This window comes from Nomascus leucogenys, chromosome X (assembly GCF_006542625.1).
Source record: "Nomascus leucogenys isolate Asia chromosome X, Asia_NLE_v1, whole genome shotgun sequence".
Lineage (NCBI taxonomy): Eukaryota > Metazoa > Chordata > Mammalia > Primates > Hylobatidae > Nomascus > Nomascus leucogenys.
In genome coordinates, this window is record NC_044406.1 from 12,215,978 (window position 1) to 12,241,743 (window position 25,766).

At 39.7% G+C, this 25,766-nt stretch overlaps 1 protein-coding gene across 4 annotated transcripts in view; it reads left to right on the forward strand.

Annotated features, from left to right (window-relative positions):
* The first annotated feature begins 74 nt into the window (after window positions 1–74).
* The window catches only part of OFD1 (OFD1 centriole and centriolar satellite protein), a 37,977-nt gene continuing 12,285 nt past the window's right edge, over window positions 75–25,766 (forward strand). For 3 of the 4 annotated variants that reach the window (XR_004028702.1, XM_030806885.1, XM_012500940.2), the window contains exons 1-15: window positions 75–443; window positions 618–716; window positions 1,833–2,033; window positions 4,212–4,280; window positions 4,368–4,398; window positions 10,107–10,211; window positions 12,012–12,148; window positions 12,469–12,645; window positions 15,131–15,237; window positions 16,956–17,075; window positions 19,066–19,139; window positions 21,153–21,244; window positions 22,587–22,776; window positions 23,658–23,788; window positions 24,337–24,448. Coding sequence is in view for 3 of the 4 variants with exons in the window: in XM_030806885.1 (XP_030662745.1) it covers window positions 432–443; window positions 618–716; window positions 1,833–2,033; window positions 4,212–4,280; window positions 4,368–4,398; window positions 10,107–10,211; window positions 12,012–12,148; window positions 12,469–12,645; window positions 15,131–15,237; window positions 16,956–17,075; window positions 19,066–19,139; window positions 21,153–21,244; window positions 22,587–22,776; window positions 23,658–23,788; window positions 24,337–24,448 (1,657 nt within the window). In the remaining variant the exon portion in view is untranslated. The remainder of the gene's footprint in view (window positions 444–617; window positions 717–1,832; window positions 2,034–4,211; window positions 4,281–4,367; window positions 4,399–10,106; window positions 10,212–12,011; window positions 12,149–12,468; window positions 12,646–15,130; window positions 15,238–16,955; window positions 17,076–19,065; window positions 19,140–21,152; window positions 21,245–22,586; window positions 22,777–23,657; window positions 23,789–24,336; window positions 24,449–25,766) is intronic. The other variant, XM_003261047.4, reaches the window with a different exon arrangement.

The window sequence follows — 25,766 nt, forward strand, 5'->3', positions numbered from 1 at the left end:
CGCGATACGTAGGTGGAGCTTCCGGCCGGTGCTGGGCAACCAAGCTCCTGCGCCATAGCTCTTCAGCTCGGGAAGGCTGTATTTAGCAAGTTTCCGGAAGTTGCAGGACGGGTTATGAGGCGGTCCTGCCTCGCTGCTTTCAGTCCGTGGTGTCTGGGTCCCCGCCCTCCAGCCGCCTTTGAGTCGTGCCTGGGTCCTCGCTCTTGCCTCAGAACCGCGAAGAAAGGAAGCTCGCGTGTTTGCTAGAAAACCTAGTTGGGAGTGCGAGGCAGAGAACGTTCGGCACCTTTGTTCCTTCCGAACCCTCGGGACAGAGGCAGGGCTCTGTGGGCAGGGATTCCCCCTCGTCTTGGCCCCACAGCCCGGGCTGGGCAATAAACTCGGGCCACGGCGGGGCGAGCGAGGCGGGCTCCGGAGGAAGCTGACGCCTGATGATGGCTCAGGTAGACACACCTGCCCCTTCTCGGGGACAGGCGGAAATGAAGTCTTGTTTTGTGTTCGTTAAAACTCCTTTCCCCGCTAGGCCTCTTATGGCTTCCCCGGAGGCCACTGGTCTGTTTTCAGACGTTCACGTTCCCTCTGCCCCGCAGGTAACCTGTAACCATTTTGTCTTTTAGTCCAACATGCTCCCCGTGGCTGATGTGTTGAGTCAAGATGAACTGCGCAAAAAGCTATACCAGACGTTTAAGGATCGGGGTATACTGGATACACTCAAGGTATCGGATTTAGGCGTATCTGTGTCATAACAAGTGTAACCTGTAACAGGTAGTTCAAATTCAGTCAAGGTTTAGGTTTTAATAATCGTATGATACATAGATTGTATTAGTGAATTACATTTTTATATTCTCGAATAACTCTGTATCCTGAAACATTACAGTCTCTTGAAAATGAGAAAATGTTGAGTTTGAGTCGTCTTAAAGGAACATATTCAAATAATTAATTGAACTGACAAGATAGGAGAAGGAAATATTTATATAATGAACACAGTAAGATTAGGCTTGTTTTATAAATATGGCTTATAGGTTCCTAAATTAATAATTGGGTTTGTAATGCATTTGGATGAAGGACATTGACACCATATAGAAAGTACTAGTGTACTGCTTAATAATAGTTTGGGAAATGAAAAATTTCATCTTTAAACTATATTGAAATGTATGAATATTTAATTTGGGCAAGAAATATCTATTAGTATACTTTATATTTGGATTAACAGCCAGGAGTAGGATTAGCTCAACGTGTTTTCATTGCAATATGCATTTCAAAAGCATATTTTACGTTTAAAATACGTAGCTGTATCCTGTGTATGTATCCTTTTTTAATTTAAATTATATGGTGAGCATTTACCTGTTTCCTTAAAAGTTTCTTGAAATCTTCATTTTCAGTGGCAACGGGCTTATCTTTGGATATTTTTGTAATGTATATAGCAGTCCCCTGTTGTTGAATATTTTGGTTATATTCTCCAACAGTCCACAGAGGTGTGATGAAGTGGCAGAATTTTTTCCTGTACTTAATATCCCAATCGTAAGCTGCTGAAATGGGCTTCTAGGGAAGTGAAGTTATGAGTCTGTAAGCGGATCTGGCTAACCACTCGTTTCATTTGGAAGCTGGGGAAAGAAAGCTTTTTCTAGAACCCACTGGACTGCTTGTCTCACGGGGTGAGACAAAGTGTGCAGGGGAAGGTTTCTAACTTCTGGCCATGGATCTAGAACCATTATGGAAATGGAAGGTTTCCAATGAATGTAACTCATCTGTGTATATGTCTAATGAAACAATCCTGCTGAAATTTCTTTCCCTTGTGTTTCTTTTTTATTTTTGTTTTTATTTTGTGCTAGACACAACTTCGAAACCAGCTAATTCATGAGTTGATGCACCCTGTATTGAGTGGAGAACTGCAACCTCGGTCCATTTCGGTAGAAGGGAGCTCCCTCTTAATAGGCGCCTCTAACTCTTTAGTGGCAGATCACTTACAAAGATGTGGCTATGAATATTCACTTTCTGTTTTCTTTCCAGAAAGTGGTTTGGCAAAAGAAAAGGTAAAGTCTTTCCTTTTCTGTTTCTGAATTTTTTATTAACAGGTTCTTCCTCTGCTGACAGTAAAGTGCCATATGATAGCTAAGTGCTCCTCGACTAGGTCCATTTCTATTTCCTCTTTGAATTCACATTGTACCTGCACATAATATATTTGTTATATAACAAGTGGGTACTAAATTTGAAATTAATTTCTTGGCATCTCATTTAGTCTCATGTAAAACAGTAATATATAGAATCTCTAAATGTTTCAGACCTATAATTGATCTGTCTATCCTCTATCTTGTCTGATAAGACTCTGCCAATCTGCTGAATGTCTACTGTAAGCTTGGTACTGTGATAGGCACACTGCAGATGTTTTATGTGTTACGGATGAGGAACCAGACTCTGGAGAGGTGAATCAATTTGCCCAACGTCAAGTAGTTTTTAAGTGACAATGTAGGGTGGTAAATCTAGATCTCTAACATGAGCTCTTTTTTTCTGCACTAGTTTCTTCAGATGTTTCTCTTCTTTGTAATTAGATAAGTGAGAAATACGTAATTTAAAAAATCCGTAAAGTTCTCAAATATTAAAAAGACTTGTTTTATTTTTTACACTTTTCTAATTATTTTAACTATATTTCTTCACCATTACTGTTGAACATTAGTACTACTTTATTATTTTAAAAGCAGATACAGCAGACTTTCCCTGTGGATATGTGTGTGTGTGTTTTTTTTTTTTAATAGACTTTATTTCTTCAGAGCAGTTTTGGGTTTACAGCAAAGTTAAGTGGGAAGTACAGAGAATTCCCATAGACCTGCTGCCCCTATGCACTCATAGCCTCCCTCGCTGTCAACATCTTGCATCAAGGTGGTACATTTGCTACAATCTATAAGCCTACCCTGACATGTCATTATCACCCAAAGGCCATAGTTTATGGCGAAGGTTGCAGTGAGCCGAGATCATGCCACTGCACTCCAGCCTGGGTGACAGAGCAAGACTGTCTCAAAAATAAGATAAATTTCACTCTTGGTGGTGTTCATATGTTTTTACTTTCTTTGTGGTTTCTGTAATTATCCAAAAGTTTCATATTCCAAAGTTTTAATGACACAAAGAAGCTTAGTACAGTATTTGAATGAAAACTTAAATAATTTGCATTTCTTCATAAGCAACCAAATTTTATTTGTCAGCATTAGGAATTTATTTATTTATTTATGTTTTTGAGACAGAGTCTTGCTCTGTCACCCAGGCTGGAGTGCAATGGCGCAATCTTGGCTCACTGCAACCTCTGCCTCCTGGGTTCAAGCAATTCTCCTGCCTTAGCCTCCCAAGTAGCTGGGATTACAGGTGCCCACCACCACACCTGGCTAACTCTTGTATTTTTAGTAGAGATGAGGTTTCACCATGTTGGCCAGGCTGGTCTCGAATCCTGACCCCAGGTGATCTGCCCATCTTAATCTCCCAAAGAGCTGGGATTACAAGCGTGAGCCTTCATGCCTGGCCTGGAGTTCATTTTTGATACATCATTCTCTAACATTCTAATCACTTTATACTTTTACTTATTGTGTAATAGTCAATAATATAATTATATAGCAGGAATTAATCCCATTCATACAACTTAAGGTTTCTACTAATGTAAAATGCCCATGCAGAGTATTTTCTTTAAAGGAAAACCAATTGAAAACAAGTATCGGTGTTCTCAGAGCAGACATAGTGAATGGTATATACTGTAGTAGAAATATATTTTAATAGCTACCCAAAATGTCTGTTTAACAATATTTTAAGTACACTTTAATTACGGTTTTAAGGACAGTAAAAATTTATTTACATTGTTAAACAATGAATACTTTTTAAAAAATTGTAATTGAATGACCCAGGAACTCAGTCATGTATTCATTGGTTCATCAGATATTTCAGTGTCATCTGTAAGGCATTAAACATTTCTGTTAGGCATATCATCTTTGATGTGAAGTACTTAGAAGTTAATTAGATGATAAAGATATTTTATCCTTTTGACCTTGATATGTTTATAGTAATTTATTTAACAGTGTAAGAAAGAGCTTGAAGTTTGCTTTATTAGCATAGTTATAATCTTATTTAATCTGAAGGATGTTTCTTAGTTTCATATTCAGAAACATATCCTAATTTATCATTTAAACACTGATATAAAAATGTGTCTACTTAGTAACCTATTTTTTCTTAAGGTATTTACTATGCAGGATCTATTACAACTCATTAAAATCAACCCTACTTCCAGTCTCTACAAATCACTGGTAAGATGGCTTAGTTTCTGTAATCTACTTTGGTTTGTTAATTATAACTGAATAGCTGAATAAAAGTAAAATATTTTCTTTTAACAGGTTTCAGGATCTGATAAAGAAAATCAAAAAGGTAGGAGCTGTCATGTTTGTAGAGAACAGCAACATTTTTCTATGTACTTTTTCCTCTAAAAGAGTGAAGCTAATTTTTAGGGAGAAGAGTAAAATTTAATTTGATTTAAATTATTTGATTTCTGCAGGTCATTTCCCCTATATTTCCATTTTTGTAATAACTTTTAGATATTCAAATAAGAAAACTGCAGACAGTATCAAAGGCCCTACAAACAGGCTGAAAGATACTGTTTGTAAAAATACCCACTGTTGGGAATATTTCTGCAAAAAAAAGAAAAAAAAATCTGAAAAAGCTAATAACTTTTAGGAAAAGTGTCTTTGTATACTAGGTATCCCTCTTAAGTATAATTGATAGGGTGTTAGATATATTAATATTTCCTTAAAGAATGAGAGTTGTGTTCAGTAATGTGTTATATATCTTTTGTTCTTAAATGTTTATACAGGCTGGGCGTGGTGGCTCACGCCAGTAATCCCAGCACTTTGGGAGGCTCAGGCGGGTCGATCACCTGGGGTCGGGAGTTCGAGACCAGCCTGACCAACCTGGAGAAACCCCGTTTCTACTAAAAATACAAAAAAATTAGCAAGGCGTGGTGGCGCATGCTTGTAATCACAGCTACTCAGGAGGCTGAGGCAGGAGAATCGCTTGAACCTGGAAGGCAGAGGTTGTGGTGATCTGAGATCATGCCATTGCACTCCCGCCTGGGCAGCAAGAGCAAAACTCTGTCTCAAAAAAAAAAAAAAAAAAAAAAAAAAAAGTTTATATAGACCCAATAAATTGCCTTAATTTTGGCCTTGATAATAACCTTTCATAGAGTCCATAACTACTGTGGGTTTCAGACCATTGGTTGGACTTGATGATGGGCTTTGTAGCATGAACATAAGCTGGCAACTTGGCTTTGATGCATAGTTATTCTTTAGGTCTTTTAAAATAATCTGTTAGTAATAGTCTTTTTGTTTTGGTACACCCTTGGATTTTGTCTGTTGCCTGCACTGCTATCATCCCCACAAGGACATTCATTTATTCATTCATTCATTCACCAATTCATTTAGAACTTAATCATTTGAATACTTATTTTCTGCCAGCCATTAAGTCTGTGACTTAATCGCCAAGTCTCTTGGTAGTAATGTTAGCAGAATATAAATAAATTGGAACACAAGATATTCTGGGCTGCCCGCAAACTAGACCATCCCTACTGAAGTTCAGTATGGTAAATGATCCTATATTCTGTACTCTAAGCACCGTCCAGTGTAACTCTCTGTGATTATGGAAATGTCTGTATCTATGCTGTTTCATGTGGTAGCTGCTAGCCTCCTGTGGCTATTGAGCCTTGAAATGTGGCTAGTGTGACTGGATAACTGAATTTTTAATTTACGTTTAATTAGCTACACGTGCATAGTGACTACCATATTAGCATAATTCTGAGGTATATAGCTAGTATCTTTTGCTTAACTATTACTTCAAAAGGAAATTTATGGCTTGAAGGGATATTAAGAAATAATCTATGGGCCAGGCACGGTGGCTCATGCTTGTAATCCCAGCACTTTGGGAGGGCAAACCCAGCTGATCACTTGAGGTCAGGGGTTCGAGACCAGCCTGGCCAACATGGTGAAACCCCATCTCTAATTACAGAAATACAAAAATTAGCCAGGCGTGGTGGCGAGTGCCTGTAATCCCAGCTACTTGGGAGGCTGAGGCAGGAGAATCGCTTGAACCGGAGAGGTGAAGGTTGCGGTGAGCTGAGAGTGCCACTGCACTCCAGCCTGGGTGGCAGAGCTGGACTCCATCTCAAAAAAAAAAAAAAAAAAATCTATGTAGTTACTATAGATATATTATCCTTAAAAATAGTTTTTCCATGGCTGAGCGCAGTGGCTCACACCTGTAATCCCAGCACTTTGGGAGGCTGAGGCAGGCGGATCACGAGGTCAGGAGAGCAAGACCATCCTGGCCAACATGGTGAAACCCTGTCTCTACTAAAATACAAAAAAAAGTTAGCCAGGTGTGGTGGCGTGCACCTGTAGTCCCAGCTATTTGGGAGGCTGAGGCAGGGGAATTGCTTGAACCCAGGAGGCAGAGGTTGCAGTGAGCCGAGATGACGCCACTGCGCTCCAGCCTAGCGAAAGAGCAAGACTCCGTCTCAAAAAAAAAAAAAAAAAAAAAAAATAGTTTTTACACAGTCTCTTTAAATGCATCTGGTTCAGAAAGACATCTGGCCGACAGCCCTTACCAGCTTCACCTAGCATCCCAGTAAAATTTCTGGAAGCCAGAAAAACTATGAGTAGCAGATATGTCAGGCATCCTAGTGCCAAAATTTGGGTAGAACTCTTAGCTAACAATAAAATAGCTCCTGGTAAGATAAAATTTTTTAAAAAATTGGTGTCTTCTAATTAACCAACAGAAAACATGTGGGAAGATATTGTGTACTTAACCGTTGTCTGTCCCCTGACTCAGAGGCCTATGGTCTTATCCTACCATATCTATGCCCAGGGGGTGCTAAGCTGTTGAATGGCCATGGTACTTTCCCCCCTAGATTCTAGTCACCCATTCTTCCCACTCCTAATTTTCCTTTCAGAGATAATGATACCCGTTATGCGTGTCCGTGGGAAGAGATCACCAAACAGGCTTTGTGTGAGCAACAGGGCTGTTTATTCACTTGGGTGCAAGTGGGTTGAGTCCGAAAAGAGAGTCAGTGAAGGGAGGTAGGAGAGGGGCAGCTTTATAGGGCTTGAGTAGGCAGTGGAAAGTTACAGTTAAAGGTGGTTATTTATTGTTAGCAGGGGAGGGGGGTCCCAAGGTGCATGGTGGAGAGATCTTGGGACTCATTGTCCAGAAGAAGAATGTCACAAGGTCGATTGATCAGTTGGGGCAGCGCAGGAACAAGTCATAATGGTGGAATGTCATAAGGTTGGTCAATCAATTAAGGCAGGAGCTGTTTCACTTCTTCTGTGGTTTTTTAGCTGGCTTCTGCAGGCCATCTGGATGTATATGTGCAGGTCACGGGGGTTACAATGGCTGAGCTTTGGCTCAGAGGCCTGACAATATCCAGAAAATGATGTGCACAAAATTTGGATGAGGGAAGAAAATTTGGACATTGGCCCTTTGCTTTTTAGAAGTTAAAATTCTTATCTGCAATTGGCAAAAGAATAGACATGTACATCAATGGGGACAGAATTAGAAAGTCCAGAAATACATCCACACAAATATAGTCAATTGATTTTTTTTTTTTTTTTTTTTGAGACGAAGTCTCGCTCTGTTGCCCAGGCTGGAGTGCAGTGGCACGATCTCGGCTCACTGCAAGCTCCGCCTCCCGGGTTCACGCCATTCTCCTGCCTCAGCCTCTCCTAGTAGCTGGGACTACAGGCGCCCGCCACCACGCCCAGCTAATTTTTTGTATTTTTAGTAGAGACGGGGTTTCACCGTGGTCTCGATCTCCTGACCTCGTGATCCGCCCGCCTCGGCCTCCCAAAGTGCTGGGATTACAAGCGTGAGCCACTGCGCCCGGCCGATTTTTTTTTTTAACAGAGGTGCGAAGGCAATTCAATAGAGGAAAGATAGTCTTTTCAACAAGTGGTGCTGTAACAATTGGATATTCATATGCACAAAAATCAGCCTAGACGCAGATCTTATTTATTATACCTTACACAAAAACGAACTCAAAATGAACCATAGACCTAAATGTAAAATGCAAAACTATAAAACTTCCAGATGAGAACAGTAGAAAGTCTATGTGATCTTGGGTTTCGTGATGAGATGTAACACCAAGAGCAAGATATATGAAAGAAAAAAGTAGGTCAGTTAGACTTTATTAAAATTAAAAACATCTCTGTGAAAGACACTGTTCTTTTTCTTTTGTTTTGTTTTTGAGATGGAGTTTCACTCTGCCGCCCAGGCCGGAGTGCAGTGGCGCGACCTCGGCTCACTGCAGCCTCCGCCTCCTGGGTTCAAGTGATTCTCCTGTCTCAGCCTCCTGAGTAGCTGGGACTACAGGCGCCCGTCACCACGCCTGGCTAATTTTTTTGTGTTTTTAATAGAGATGGGGTTCACCATGTTGACCAGGCTGGTCTCGATTCCCTGACTTCAGGTGATCTGCCCGCCTCAGCCTCCCAGAGTGCTGGGATTACAAACGTGAGCCACTGTACCCTGCCAAAAGACACTGTTAAGAGAATGAAAGACCCAATGTCAAAACCCATAGAGCTTTACATCATCAAGAGTGAACCTTAATGTTTGCAAATTTAGGTCAGGTGATCCCAGGATGGTATGCAGACTGTGACAAAATCTGATCCCCTTCCTGAAGGGAGTGGAGGTGGGGGAAAAGGTGCTGAGCTAACTAATGTTTTTAGTTCCAAGAAACTAAACATTTCTTAAGTAATTTATGCTTGTGGTTTAAAACGAAGTTTCAAACTAGTCAGAAGGATATAAAGTGAAAGCAAAGTAGCAGTTTCTGCCCGTGTTCTCTAATCTCACACTCCACTGATAACTAGAATTAACAGTTTCTTGTTTATCTTCTAGAATTGTTTGTGGTTAAAACTATGTATTTGTGATTAAAACACAATCAATTGGGATTATATCGTAGATACTGTATGCAATTTGCTTTTTTTTAATCCAACAATGTATCTTTCTGTAGCAATATAGGCTAATTATTTTTAAAGAATGTATTTAACCCCCTATTGATGGAGATTTGGTGGTTTTATTGTTTGCTTTTTGCCATTACAGGTAACCAGTGTGCATTATGCACCCTTTGTGCCCTTGTGAAAGTATACCTGTGTAAATTCATAGAAGTGGAATGACTAGATTAAGGGGCACATGCATTTCGAATATATATAAGCATTGACAAATTTCTCTTCCAAGTGAATGAGCATAGCCATATATCCACTCCCTTGCCAACACTTAGCATTATACAAGTTTTAATCTTAGCAGTGTTATAGGGAAAATAATGGTTTCTCTGTTGTATTAATTTGCATTTATGATTTTGTTCATGTTTATTCAGCATCTAAAAATTGTGTTCATCTTTGACAATTTTTTTTTTTCTGCAAACTATCCATGTTTTCCCCCATTTTTCTGATTTTTTTTTAAACTGATTTGTAAGAGTTCTTTGATGTTATGAAAATGTCATCACTTTAGTCTTGGGTTATGCCTCCATATTATTGCAACTATTTTTCCCAGTGTGTTATTTTTTTATTTTATGCCATATGTAAGTTTTCAGTTTTTATGTAGTTAGATTGATAAATATTTCTCCTTATTCCTTCCAGGTTTTGTATCATGCTTGGGAAGGCCTTTCCTCAGATTTATTAAAAGATATGACTGGGCACCATGGCTCATGCTTGTGATCCCAGCACTTTGGGAGGCCCAAGCAGGAGGATTGCTTGAGGCCATGAGTTTGAGACTAGCCTGGGCAACATAGCAAGACCCTGTTTATACAAAAAGTAAAATTAGCTGGGCGTGGTGGGTGGTGGTGTGCGCCTCTAGTCCCAGCTACCTGGGAGACTGAAGTAGGAGGATTGCTTGAGCCCAGGAGGTCGAGGCCGCAGTGAGCCATGATTACACCACTGCACTCCAGCCTGGGTGACAGAGCAAGACTCTTGTATCTAAAAAAAAAAAGGAAAGATATATAATGTAAAAAAATGATAATGTCCTAAAGCTAAGGTTGTAAAAACAGTGACTGAGCAGTGGTTGAAAGCTCTGAAACAAAACTGTATGCATATGTTTTTTAGGTTTTCTTATGCATTTTTTAAAAGAACTGGCAGAATATCATCAAGCTAAAGAGAGTTGTAATATGGAAACTCAGACAAGTTCGACATTTAACAGAGATTCTCTGGGTAATTATAGCCTTCTTTCTTAATTTCAGTTCTGCTGTTTTCATTTTGAATGAAGGAAATTATCTGATTTACCATATTGTGTGATTGCTCCTTGAACTGGAGGGATGCAACCTGCAGGCAACAAGGGAATTCATTTCTTCTGGAATCATCTTGGGGGACCAGGAAGTGCTCTCCAGTGTCATTCCCTAGCCTCATGAATGCCAGGGCTACATTGGCCAAATCATGCAGGGATTCAAAGGCCCATATTCTTCCTTGTTTGTTGAGTTTGACTTCTCTTAACTGGGAGGTTCTTCCTCGTGTCTTGTCTAACTTTACAGCCACCCAGTTAGAAGATTATAAACTACTTGCTTTGCAAGGTACTAGAGAAGTCACTGGCTCATCACTTCATTTTATAGTTGAGGAAAGCGAGGTCCTCAGAGAAAGAGCAACTTGGAAACACTTAGTTGGCATCAGAACTAATACTGGAGTCCAAGTTCTCCCATCTATGATCTAGAGCTTTTTGTACTATCCAGCTGGTCTGCAATACCATCCTGTCAGTTTTGTGCTCAGTAGAGATGGGAAACAGCTGTTTAAAATGATATGCTTAATGGATTTCTTAGCCCTTCCTTACTCTTAAATAGTAACTTGCAAGAAGATAAGTTCATAATTCATAAAATGTATTATATGACTATGCCTTTAATTAAATGTAGGTTTAATTCAATTAGAAACATATTACTTGCTAATCATCAAGCAGTGCTGTTCAGTGGTGTGAGCCACATACATAATTTTAAATTTTCTAGTAGCCACATTGAAAAAAGTAAAGAGAAACGGGTGAAATTTGTTTTAATAATATATTTAACCCAATACACCCAAAATATTATTTCAGCATATATTCAATATAAAAAATACTAAGATATTTCACATTTATTTTTTGCACTGTCTTTGAAATCTCGTGTTTTTTACATTTAAAGCACATCTCAGTTGAGTCTGGTCACATTTGAAGTGTCAATGGCCCCATGTGGCTGGAGAGTCCTGTATTGGACAGCATTTGGAAAATACAGAAAAGTAGATGGAAAAACATGTCTAAAGTCATCCCTACCAGACATAAACACTATCAATGTTTTAATCTACTTCTGCCAGCCTTTTTCCCCTCTGTGCATACTTTTTTGGTGGGCGTTATACACGGTTGAGATTGTACTCTGGGTTCAGATTTGCACTTTGCTATGCGGTTGATTCTGATCCATAGTTGGTTTGAGGGCCATGGACTAAGGGAAGAGACAGTAGACCTCACTTGAATCCTGGTTATGCTGTTATGTAGTCACTTATTAAGCTATATCAGCATTTGTTCTTTATCTGTAAAGGGGAGGCATTGATGTACATGATCTTTGATTCTTTTAAAGTTATTGTTTTGAATGTGTAAGTCAGCTTTAACCGAAGTCCAATAAAGAGCTCTCTGCCTTAGCACTTAGAGAGTAGGAAGAGACTCCAGTATTTTCTGACTTAAACTGTACTCTTGGCTTTCTTTTTCCTCTAACATTTTATGATGAACCTTTTGAAACATTCAGAAAAGTTGAAACAATTTTAGTGAACACTTGTATACCCACGACCTAGATGTCACTATTACGCTTGTATTATACTTGCTTCATCATTTTTATCTGTCCATCCATTCATCCACCTTCCTTTTTTTGTATTTCAAAGTAAGTTGCAGATAATCCTTACACTTTCCCCTAAGTATCCTCTTTACTTTTGAACCAGAGGTCTGGCGTCTTACGCACCTGACAATGTTTCTATGTCCTAATTTGATGTGTTATTTTTTAATAGCTGAGAAGCTTCAGCTTATTGATGATCAGTTTGCAGATGCTTACCCTCAGCGTATCAAGTTCGAATCTTTAGAAATAAAGCTAAATGAATATAAGAGAGAAATAGAAGAGCAACTTCGGGCAGAAATGTGTCAAAAGGTAAGCTTTATCTTGTTACTGTTAACAAGAGTGATGTTTTTGTTTGTCTTCTAAAGTCTTAACCTTAGGTATATGGGAAAATATCTAGAACTTAACGAATGGGACACTGTACTGTTGTGCAAATATTTTTTTATTTCTGATGACATTTGTTTATGCCTTTTGGGTGAATCCAACAAATACAGTGAATGAGATAAAACTAAAGATGAAATAAATATATTTGGACAGAGCATTAATGGTAAATCTAGATGTAGAGAGAGAACTTGTTCCTGTTTTTATAGTATAATAGTTGGTATTTTTAATTTTTTGTGATCAATTTGCAGTTGAAGTTTTTTAAAGATACCGAGGTAGCAAAAATTAAAACGGAAGCAAAAAAAAAGTATGAAAAGGAATTAGCCATGTTCCAGAATGATTTTGAGAAAGCTTGTCAAGCAAAATCTGAAGCCCTCGTTCTTCGGGAAAAGAGTACCCTTGAAAGAATTCAAAAGCACCAAGAGGTGGTATTTACAAATATTTTATGGGTTGCTATTTCCTGCAGCTATTAGTAGGTTGGCTCAAGATCCAGGAATAGGATGGTACAGTTAATGGAACAAGGCCCCAGAAGAGCAATAGGGACTGGGGCCAAGAGTGCAAATAGAAGGATGGTCCTTGAAAAGAATACACAAATTTGCTTCCTGTGAGACTGATGGAAAGGCGAGAACTGTGGAGGTGAACAATCAAGTTGGGATTATGAGAAACACACCCTAAATAAGCTCCATCTCCTCAGGCAGATTAGAGGGTTAGATCTCGGGTTTTAGGAGCAGATTGGAGGTGCAGAGTACCTCCTGTGGGTAAGGGAAGAACAGCCCTTTAAAGCAGAGAGGACTGATCACCTGTATTGAGGGCTCAGCTGTGGTTGGGGGAGCCTGGAATTGAGAGAGATCAAACCACGTGCTTGTAGGTGTTTTCTGTTCTAGTTCTGGGGAGGATTTGTAAGTATCTCTTTCTATCCCTTTCAGTGAGAGTGGAAAGATGGAGATGCTTGGGAAGTAGAGCTTTTCAGAGCCTAATTTATTTGACTAGAGAAAGGCAGCCTATTTAATCAAAGATTCTGGGGCTCTCTTGGGTAGTGAAGGGAAGCAGAGGAGAGGGCAGGTGGCTGCTAACCCAGGGGGAAAGGGAGAGTTGAGTGGCAGTCTCAGTGATCAAGGACTCTATCTGGATAGACTAGTAGGTGGAAGAATGAGGATGGTCCAAGAGTACAGAATTGCAGGATGAGGTTTCAGGTGGAGACTAGAAACCAAATGCAGTATGCTGCCATTGGAGAGAGCCATGGAAATGAGCAAGGGTGAAGGTCCCTGGGGTAAAGGAGTCACCACAAGGGTCATCCATGTGGCCATTTGATCTTGTCACTCCAGAAAGTAACTGGACAGGAGACAGAGAGGGTGAGGAGTGGGAGGGAGTCCATGTTGGCAAGCGGGATTGGATCTACTCCTTTAAATCATATTCCTTTCCCAAGGGCGTGTCTTAGACCAAACTAGATTTACAGCACTATTTCCAACATACATGCAGAACTACTGCTGTCAGAGGTTGAAAGTAGGAATGCTTCCCCCTAGTGTCCACTCTTGCTTGGGGCTTCTCAATAAGACCTAGTTGTTTAATGCTAAGGGCACCCCCTCTAAAATTTTGTATAGCATTTCTGGGAATTGGGCTTGCTTCAGCTATAAAAATGAATGTCGGAAGCACATATCTTTGAGATGATTGGATTGTGTTTAGACGAATAACTTCCACCTTCAAGATAGGTGACTGACTAGATCCCTGTTTATTTAACTGATTATCTGAAGGCTTTGAAGAAGATTGTCATCCTCATAAGAAGCACCATATCTTTATTCCCTCACCTGGACTTTCCATCCCCTTCTCTCCCTGATAGAAACCATAGTGTCTTTCAAGACCCAGCTTGGGTGTCACCTGGGCGATGCCTTCCCTGACTCCCACTGAGCGACCCATTTAGGCCTCGTTCCTGCATCAGTCTTTATGTACTTCAGTTACAAAATCATCACATCTTAGTGTGATTGTTTCTTACTCCCTGACTAAATTGTGAGGTCTTTAGAGATGAGGAATTCATCTGTCTACCTTTTTATATCCAGTTCCCAGTATGCTGCTTGACATGTCATAGGTAGTTAGTAAATTCTTTCTCTGTGAACACACAAATGGAAGGATGGCCCATTCTTTTAGGAGTTCATATGAGCTTGCTAACTCTGAGTCAGAATGACCCGTGAACTGAAACATTCAGACGACACCACCACTAAAAACCATGGGGATTCAATTCTTTTGGAGTTTTACTGCTGAATGTACATTTTGCTTAATTTTTCTTCCTGGGGAACTTGCCAAAATTTAGGTAAGGGCGCCAGGTGTGGTGGCTCATGCTTGTAGTCCCAGCACCTTGGGAGGCCAAGGCAGGCATATCGCTTGAGTCCAGAAGTTCAAGACCAGCCTGGGCAGCATGGCAAAACCCCATCTTTACAAAAATATGAAAAATCAGCCGGACTTGGTGGCGTGTGCCTGTAGTGCCTGCAGCTACTTGGTAGGCTGAGGTGGGAGGACCCCTTGAGCTTGGGAGGTGGAGGTTGCAGTGAGCCAAGATCACCCCACTGCACTCCAGCCTGCGTGACAGAGTGAGACCCTGTCTCAAAAAAAAAAAAAAAAAAAAAAAATTTTTTTTTTTTTAGATAAGGGACTGAGAGATGTTAAAGAACTAAATAGCATAAATTACACATGGCATGTTAGGACTGTAGAGTAATGGTAGTTTAACAGTCATTGGGGGAGTAAATTTTTATGCAACTAGAATAGGCAGAAAGCATACCTTGAGTTGGAATCTCTTGAAGGTGAAATTGTTATCCTAAATGCCTGTACTTTGCTTTTTGGAATTTAGGAAGCAGTATATTCATTCAAATCTGTTTTGCTTTCATTAGCTTGCTTGCTAAAAATTAATGCTTTTCTATACAGATTGAAACAAAAGAAATTTATGCTCAAAGGCAACTTTTACTAAAAGATATGGATTTGCTAAGAGGAAGAGAAGCAGAGCTGAAGCAAAGAGTTGAAGCTTTTGAATTGTAAGTAATGCATGTTCATTTTGGATATTCAGAATGATGAGATTGAAAAGAATTACTAAATATATATATGTCTAAATATTCTAATGTTCATTGCCAAGTAGAGTTCTTATTTGTAAAGGGGATATCACCTAGAAAGTACAAATTAAGAGGAACAAACACTAGGGTTTTGCTTTTGAAATATTAAACATTAAGATGAAAAGACAAATGAGATGCTATCATCAGGCTACAGTAAGACCAGACAGATAATTTGGAGAAGCTGTTAATACTGGAACAGATGGTATGTTTTGCAGTTACATTCAGTCCCTCAGATCTGATAGTTCCGTGTGTGTATGTATAGTAACTGAATTCCATATATCCAGACCTGCAGCTTTTACCAGCTGTGTGCTCAGAAAAGGAAGTATGGTGGTCCAACTTGACTTGTACTTGGTGAAACCATTTCTTTGTGTTACTTTTTCTAAGTGCTCACAAATGTTTCATCCTTCAGATCTTACCTGGGATTGACAGCAAGTTCACCTGTCTATAGTTTGTGCAATAAGCCTTCTTTTCCTTTGGGAATCTGCTATTGACACCCATAGATACTCCAGGAATCTTAGTTCATTAAAGAATTTGTCTCCATTAATGTTTTTTTCTCACTTCTATAGGCTTGATTTGTTTGATTTCAACTCTCTGTCTACCTTACTCTCTTTTTGGCAATAATGAAAAGATAAATTGATCAAGAGAGAGAAAATAGGCACAAAATTGGGGCAGAGAGAGTTCATCATTCCTTTACCTCCATTTTCTCTACTCTTGTTCCCTCCTTCTCAGCATGTAAACTAAATAAATGTAGTTTACCTCTCTATGGCTTTCCAGATTACCAGCAGAGGGAGCTAATACCTAGAGCCTTTACCTGTTCTTAGACTAGTCAGCATTTTGTAGCACTTCTCAGGATGGCTGGATCTCACCACCCGTGAACCCACCTCCCTGGCTAAGGAGTTGGTGCTATGGTTGATTTAAAGTCTCACTATGAAGACCATTCTCTTCTTCAGTATTTGGAAGCCCTGCTTGATCCATCTATCTTTTGCCCTCTCTTTTGGTACTTTTTTCAATATTCAATCAATAGGGTTTTTTGTTTGTTTTGTTTTGTTTTTAAGACACAGTGTCTTTCTGTATTGCCCAGGCTGGTCTCAAACACTTGGGCTCAAGCGATCCTCCTGCCTCAGCCTTCTGAAAAGCTGGGATTATAGGTGCAGGTCACCACACTTGGCTAAAGCTGATTGGTTATTAAATGACAAAAACAAATATTGTACCTTTAATATGTATGGACTAATTAATTAAATCCCACAGTTAGAAACAGCATTATAGAAGATTTAAGCACATAAGTACACTTACTTGTTACTTTGTAACTAATAATATCATTCTTTCATCCCAGGATTGATTTTGGCTATTTATCACCTATAACCATTGTTTAAGTGTTTATCTTCTGTGAGAAACCACTTCCCTCTTGAGACTCTCCCACTCCCTTCAGCCCAAAGCACAGTCAGTTCTGCTAGTTTCGATATGCTGTAACTAGGTCAGTTCATAAAATACACTGAGGACTTCTGGCTCTTTCCTTCTACTTCCCAGTAGTGATATCATGTAGCAGTTTTAATCTTTTGAACTAGACACATGTGATTTTTTCCTAAATTTATTAGCTCAGCTATGGTAGTTTATTTACTTTTTATATTTTTTGCTAATTTCAGGAACCAGAAGCTCCAGGAAGAAAAACATAAAAGCATAACTGAGGCACTTAGGAGACGGGAGCAGAATATAAAGAGTTTTGAGGAGACCTATGACCGAAAGCTCAAGAATGAACTTCTAAAGTAATTGTTTAGCATTTTAAAATAACTAATATGTTTAAATTAAGTTGGTAGAAACATAACAAACTGACAAAGTAGTCTGTAACTTAGGCAAACTTTAGTGTTTGAAAAAAAAAACATAGTTTTATCGATACAGTCAATCCTTTACTGCATTTGAGTTAGGATAGTTTTTAAAAGATAAGGGCCGGGTGTGGTGGCTCATGCCAATAATCCCAGCACTCTGGGAGGCTGAGGTGGGCGGATCACCTGAGGTCAGGAGTTCAAGACCAGCCTAGCCAACATGGTGAAACCCCATCTCTACTAAAAATACAAAAATTAGCTGGGTGTGGTGGTGTTCACTCGTAATCCCAGCTACTGGGGAGGCTGAGGCAGGAAAATCACTCGAACCCAGGAGGCAAGACGTTGCAGTGAGCTGAAGTTGTGCTACTGCACTCTACTAGCCTGCGTGACAGCGAGAATCCATCTCAAAAATTAACAACAACAAAAAAATATAGAGAAGCACATCCTCTGCGCTTCTTATGGCTTCTCTAACATTTATTGCGGGCTGTGATTTGCTTTAATTTTCAGGACACCTTGTGACTTGCTCAGCTTGCATAGTTGATAAGCTGTAAAATTGGAATTATAACCACTTTTAGTTATCTTTTCCTCCACTCATACAGTCACAAGGGTGGGGGTATCTAACAATATATAAATTATACTAGTGGTCATAGTATTTGTCAGTGAACATATGCCTTGTATTCCTTCAAGATTCAGCAAAGCCAGAATCAAAAGAGCTAAAATTAACTATGTGAGGCAAAAAGTGATATAGGGAAAGGAAAATATGGACAACTATGGTTACTTCGGCTTTTCTGTAGTCTGAGTTTTGTGTATCAGTGAATAATATCTCAGTGCTACGACATTATGCCCATGTGGTAACATTTCTCTTCAGTGTGCGGGAAAGCATCTGGCACATAAAAAGTGCTCAGTTAATGTTTGTTGTAAATGTGTCGCGAGGAAATGATTCAACTCAGGTGCTCTGGGCATTTCTTATTTGGCCTCTTTTATTGCCTTCCTCATAATTTGTCATTGATATTCCATTACATAGTATTGCAAAGGTTTCTTGAGGTAATCCTTTAAACAAATCTTATTTTTAAAAAATATGGCAGCTTTTTTATCTATTGATTTTGAAATGATGTATTTTACCCACGTCTTCTATGTCAGTTTCTATACTAAAATAGCTAAAATGGAAGTGTCTGTAGTTGCTGAATTTTTAGGAATAAATGAATTAAAGTGTGTGTGTTAATTTTACATAGTTATGGAGCTAGTGAACTATTTGGTGTCATTGTGACAGCTTCCACAGGCTGCATGGTGTCTGCCTGGCTTTGGGAATCCTCATATGACTTTGGCAGGTGTTGGAGTTTGAAGGCTCTTCACCACAGGAGTGCTTCTATTTCCTTTTGGAACCAAAAGGGCAGCTGGTAACAGCTGGGAAAGGGAAGTGAAACTGTGAAAATGTGCCTTTTGGTATTGCTAATCCGGATATAATGCTCTTGGCAGTTGGCTCTCAGGACTGCGCTTAGTCCCTGAGCACAAAAGTTCTTACCTTGGTTGGGGGTGGGCAGATGGTACAGGTGGATTGGAAGTGACTGTCTGATTATCATTTGGGATTGAGTCTGTTGTGTACTGTGTAAATTAATTTACCCCTTTGCTCTTTGTGTCAGTTGAGACCAGCTGAAAAGTGATTGCTTTCAGTAAGTAACCTTATGATAACACGACACTTCATTTTGTGTGACTGAGTTTTGGGACCCAGTTTATAGGATCAAGGAAGGGTTTTACTGGGCATTTTATGTTCAGAGGTCATATCCCTGGCTTTAGTATTGAGGACTTTGAAGTTTACACATTGTCATGTTTAGCGCCCTCAGGTGCTCCTGTGCCATAGATAAGCTCCTGCACTGATAACAGTCTTTCCAGAAAAATGACTGAGGAGCTCATATTTAGTCATTCTGATTCTCAGGTATCAACTTGAACTGAAGGATGACTACATCATTAGAACTAATCGACTGATTGAAGATGAAAGGAAGAATAAAGGTGATGTTTGGGGGGAAAATAAACTGTATTTTTCAGTTCTGCTGTAGGTTATTAGCTTCCCAAGTTGGGTCTGTTCTATATTCTAAAAAATACAGCTTACACTTCATTGTTACAAAATTACACATTTTTTGTAATTTTAATTTTATAAATTAAAAAAAAATCATGGTCAGGCCGGGTGCGGTGGCTCACGCCTGTAATCCCAGCACTTTGGGAGGCCGAGGCAGGCGGATCATGAGGTCGGGAGATCGAGACCATGGTGAAACCCCGTCTCTACTAAAAATACAAAAAATTAGCTGGGCATGGTGGCGGGTGCCTGTAGTCCCAGCTACTCGGGAGGCTGAGGCAGGAGAATGGCGTGAATGTGGGAGGCGGAGCTTGCAGTGAGCTGAGATTGCGCCACTGCACTCCAGCCTGGGTGACAGAGAAAGACTCTGTCTCAAAAAAAAAACAAACAAAAAAAACCATGGTCTTCACTGCCTTTTGAGGAACCTTCATGTTTAATAGTTTGTATATTCACAAAGGCCAGTGATTTATCATGGATATTTTATCCAACTTTATTTCATATATTTTGATAAATCTGCAATTGTCAGGAACGTAGCAGCAACTTATTGCCGTCAAGTACATATTACTCCTAACCATGAGAGACTTTATTTTTCACTTACGGAAAACTTTAACTTCTCTGTCCTCTATGACCTGGTTTCTTATTTCTTTTGCTTCTAATATATTTTTATGCTTTACAACATTTTTACTTGGTGTATAACCTTCTGAACTCTTGTGTACATTGGCCCGAGACTATGGAAGTTGAATAATTTTTCGATCTTCAGATGTTTTACATTTCAGTGTATTTTTTTTTTTTTTTTTTTTTTGAGATGGAGTCTTGCTCTGTCGCCTAGGCTTGGAGTGCAGTGGTGCGATCTTGGCTCACTGCAAGCTCCACCTCCCAGGTTCACACCATTCTCCCACCTCAGCCTCCCCAGTAGCTGGGACTACAGGCGCCCACCAACGCGCCTGGCTAGTTTTTTGTATTTTTAGTAGAGACAGGGTCTCAGCATGTTAGCCAGGATGGTCTCGATCTCCTGACCTCGTGATCCACCCACCTCGGCCTCCCAAAGTGCTGAGATTACAAGCGTGAGCCACCACGCCTGGCCCATTTCAATGTATTTCTAGGAAATTGCTGTAACAAGAAGTTGAAGTTTTGGTGGAAATTTCAAGTAGATTCTTGGGAGGAAACCAGGGTTAGGTAGTTGATGTTGACCAGGTACCTGATGTGTGGCTACTGTCTTTTTTTTTTTTTTTAGAGACGGAGTCTTGCTCTATTGCCCAGGCTGGAGTACAGTGGCACGATCTCGGCTCACTGCAGCCTCCGCCTCCTGGGTTCAAGTGATTCTTGTGCCTCAGCCTCCCAAGTAGCTGGGACTACAGGTGTGCGCCACCATGCCCGGCTAATTTTTGTAGAGACAGAGTTTCACCATGTTGGCCAGGCTGGTCTCGAACTCCTGACCTCAGGTGGTCCGCCTGCCTTGGCCTCCCAAAGTGCTGGGATTACAGGCGTGAGCCACTGTGCCCAGCCCCTTTTACTATCTTGTGGAAACTAATACTTCTTTTATGCATTAATACCATTACGTATGTAACAAATTATGGTTTGATGATATATCCACATAGACTTGTGTTAGATGAAGTGAAAACTACAAAATAGTAACTGCAATATAGGAACAGACAGATCTTTGTCTTCAAGGAAGTTAAGAGCTGTGGGTATTAGGGCCCTGTGCTTTGAGCAGATGGTATAACTCTGGTTAGCATATGTAGCAAGTGGAATTTCACCGCATACATGACAGTTACAGCTTCACATCACCTGTTGGGTAACAGGGTTTATTTCTTACTTGCCCCCTACATCTGCTATTTGGATTGTGAAATAGTGGTCATTCGGTCTGACATACTGGCCATAAATATTAAATGGCTTTTGTATTCACTAGGAAAACATTATGGTGTTTAATTGGTGGGCTCTTTTTTCAGAAAAAGCTGTTCATTTGCAAGAGGAGCTCATAGCTATTAATTCAAAAAAGGAGGAACTCAATCAATCTGTAAATCGTGTGAAAGAACTTGAGGTAATCGTTAAGCATATTGGTTTTTGAAATAGATTTTAAGCAATATATGAAATTTTAGTTGTACATAATTTATCCTAAGTCATCCTCTTGAGATGTTTGAACTGCCATTTATATGGCTAAGAAGGTGTTGGCTAAAGTTAATTCAATAGTTCTTAATTTCAATCAATGTCACATAGGAAAAGTGTAGATACAGCTTTGGGTCCTGGAGTCCTGCTCAAATCCTGTCTGTGTTTCTAACTGCTTGTGTGTCACTAGGGAAGTTCTGTGACTGCAGGTTCCTGAGCTGTAAACTAGGATATTATGCACATTATAGGGTTGTTGAGGGAATTCAGTAAGCTAACTTATGTGCCTAGTTCATAGCAGGTGGCCATTACTATTAGTTTCTACATCAGCCTGTTCTCTCCTTCCATCAGCAGCAGGTAAACAAAATTCCTGTCATTACATTGTTGTCTTACAGATTAAAACAAAATGAGGTACATTTTTCACATATCATTGCTTCTTTACTTTTCTGTTCATTCGTGTGCTTGCTGTCTGAAGGATGAAGCTGGAACTTTAGGTACTTACAACATATTTTGTATATAAAATTTATTTTAGCAACTGTGACTTATGTGAGAACTTTGTAGGCTTTTTACTCAAATATGAGATATATTATACTAAGAAAAGGGAAGCACTTCACAACATGTTACAGAATCTTTTTTCCTTTCTTTCTTTCCTTTTTTTTTTTTTTTTTTTTTTGAGACAGTCTTGTTCTTTCACCTAGGCGGTAGGTAGTGCAGTGGTGTGATCTTGCTTACTGCAACCAATCTCCACCTCCCGGGTTCAAGTGATTCTCACGTCTCAGCTCCCGAGTAGCTGGGATTTCAGCCATGTGCCACCACACCCAGCTAATTTTTGTATTTTTAGTAGAGATGGGGTTTCACCATGTTGCCCAGGGTGGTCTCGAACTCCTGAGCTCAAGCAGTCCTCTTGCCTCAACCTCCCAAAGTGCCGTGATTACAGGCGTGAGCCACCATGCCCAGCCATTTTTATCTTACCTTTCATATTTAAAAAATATATATTGCTATGATGTGTGATGGTTGTTGGGTTCTTGGTTGCCTCTGGAAAATGGGATGATAATCTTAGGACTTGCTTCATGGGATGGGGCCTATAAAAGTTCTGCCCCAACTGTAGGGCGGAAAATAATTTTCGTTATTGTAGTTAGAGTCTTATTGCAGAGAATCAGACTTCTGTCTAGTGACCTTAATTAAATTGTGACACCATGCTTAAAGGAGCCTGCCAGCTTTTACTTTTGCAGTACTGTAAAGTCATTATTCAAATGTAAATTTTCCTTTTTGAATTTTAGCTTGAATTAGAGTCTGTCAAAGCCCAGTCTTTGGCAATAACAAAACAAAACCATATGCTGAATGAAAAGGTTAAAGAGATGAGTGATTATTCACTACTAAAAGAAGAGAAACTGGAGCTTCTGGCACAAAATAAGTTACTTAAACAACAACTGGAAGAGAGTAGAAATGAAAACTTGCATCTCCTAAACCGTATGTATTTTCTTTTTTTCTGACTTGCATGTTTTAGTAATTCGCATTAGGTCAGTATCATAAAACTATGCCTTGTACTTGTATAAGGTGGGGGGGCTTACATTGGGAAGATTTATAAAATTAAGATTCTTGGATTAAACTCTGCAAACCTGCCTCTAGGTGGTATCAAGGCTTCCCTTGCCCTCTGACTGCTGATTGGGTTTGGCCAGTGGGGACACCAGCCTCTACATACAGTGGCCCTAGGCTGGCCACTGTGCCTCATGGCCAAGTGAGGCCATAGTGCCTGCGATTACCTCCTCCGAGTGCTCTGCACCACCTCCCTCTCTCCAGTGCTCAGAATTTCTCCCTCCCCTGATTCTCCAGGCCCAAGGAGTACTAACAGTGTGGCCCTGTTACTAGCCCAGGGAACTCCACCATCCTTTGTGCATACCCTGAATAAGTCAACCTTTATTAAAGAGTTCTTAGATGACCTTGACTGTGAGAGCCATCTACCTTCTGCCTGGATCCCAACTGCTGCTGTCAGATGCCCAGATCATATTGGATCCCAGGGCTGTCATCAACAGGTAGACCAGATAGAGAGCTCCTTCTGTGCATGGTAGACAAAAGAAACAGGCTTTCAGGTTAATTTGAGAATTTGAAAGAGTTCTTTTACTTGGAGTAGGACTCCAAGGGTAATAAAGTTTGCATTAACATGCACTAAATTCTTTTGTTGTGAAATTTGAGAGTCAGGATTGCTCTGAGCTCATTTAATAGAATTATTATCATATTTATTGAGTCAGTACAAAAGAAAGAACACTTTAAAACCCCTTTAACTGTTTTTGTTAAGTGAAATAAGAAAACTTAAGGTTGGTAATGACTAGGATTTTTTTTTACCTTCTTAGGCCTAGCTCAGCCGGCTCCTGAACTTGCAGTCTTTCAGAAAGAACTACAGAAAGCCGAAAAGGCTATAGTGGTTGAGCATGAGGAGTTCGAAAGCCGCAGGCAAGCTCTGCACAAACAACTGCAAGATGAAGTGAGTATTGCTCTTCTTCAGTTCTAGTATGATACCAGTACACTTCATAGTTATGTAAACCTGGCACAAGTCACACTAGTGTAAATCAGATTTATTTTAACATCAAACATTACTCCCCCAAATATGCTAAAGGTATCCTTTCTCATCTGAGAAAATTCTGCAGTGATAATGTGACTTTATATTCGTAATAGTAATAAAATGGAGAAGAAAGCAAACTCACCTAAACATAAAATTTTCTGAGTGCCTGATGGTGCCCACTGTTATCTCTCAATTCTCACCCTGGTAAGTATTACAAACATTCGCTGTCTTCTGATTTCTGCCTGCATGCCCTAGAGTTCTTTGATATGACTGAAAAAGATGGTGAAAAACTTGTCTGTGTGTTCTGCTTGTGTTTTTTTTTTTAATAGGGACCCTGTTGTTTACTGTCATAAAGCTTCTTGGAATTGGCAGAACAAAAAGAGTAGAAACATGATAAGAGAACTTTTCCTTTTGAAGCAAGCTGTGATTTGTTTTACATTGATTTCTTTTCCTATTCTGAATCTTTTCAGATTGAGCATTCTGCACAGCTGAAGGCCCAGATTCTAAGTTACAAAGCTTCTGTAAAGAGGTTAACTACTCAGGTTGCTGATCTAAAATTGCAACTGAAGCAAACTCAGACAGGTTAGAGACATTTTAACCCATAAATATTTTTGTGTGTATAAAGCTTCTGGTGTCTGTGAAAATGTAATGATCATAATTTATTGAATATTAATTATTGTTTTAGGGGAAAAGCCATAGAAATATGTGTCATCTTAGAAGTAAAACTCCCTATCCATTTTGGTAATACCATCTGGATCATCAGCAAAAGTGTTTTGCTTCATAGGTGCCTCATGGCTTGGGAGAGTCTCGTGCCCCAATAGGAAAGGCGTGGTGGTAACATAGAAGTCCCCACATTCATTCTAGGATTTCCTTTTTTATTTATTACCCCAATGTTAACACCAATTCAGTAGTTTTATGGATTCCTTGATAGATATATAAATATACAGGACAAGCAGGGTGGTTTAGCAAAAAGAACATTGCCCTCAGAATCAGAGAACTGTTCTTCTTTTGGACCCGTTTTGAAGTTGTTTGACCTTGGGCATGTTACTTTAACTTCCTTGGGCCTCAATCTCCTCATTTGTAATGGGTATAATAATACCTACTGAGCCATGGTGAAAAAGATGAAATGGGTTTCAGTCCAGTGCCTGGGACATAAAAGACACTCAGGAGATGGTTATTGGTATCATTTTATTATTGTATCTTCACTGTGGATGCATTTCTGCCCCTTCCTACTTCGTAAGAAGGATATTAAAGTTTAGATACTTTCTTCTTCAGTTGCTTTCAAGCTCAAAGAAAGTACGTATGTGTTACCAGTTCAACTGGGTCTGAGCCTTCCTTGTTCCCATCTGCATTCTTTCCTCATCAGCTCCTTGCTCTCTTCTACCAGCACTTGTTTTATTTTTATCTCTACTCTTTTCTACTTTTTTCTGTTCCTCATTTTCTTTCAATTCTGTTTGTGAAACTTCTCACAGCTGAAATCATAGCAGTCTCCTATCAATAAAAAATAGTTGAATGAGGATAGAACCCTTTCGCATGCATATGTTGCCGAGGGCAAGCTTCTTTCTTGTAGCATCACAGGGGGGCATTGCAGGAGAGAGGGGCACGTGCACTGGCTTTGCATTAGGAAAGCCCAGTAGCTCTTAGACCTGCTAACCGTGTGACCCAACCTCAGTAAGCTTTAGTCCCCCATCTGTAAAATGGGAGCAGTGAGAGTTTCTTAACCACAGTGTTGTTGTGAATGCAGGTCCTCACTTCCTTATATGAAACTCGGGCCATATGCTGTGGATTTCGCAATAGCCCTGGGAGTTCTGAACAGCATCCTATAGTAAAGCACATTAATTATTTTGCAGTCAACTGTATGAATATTCATGCTGGGATAAATAAAGATTATAAATGGGTT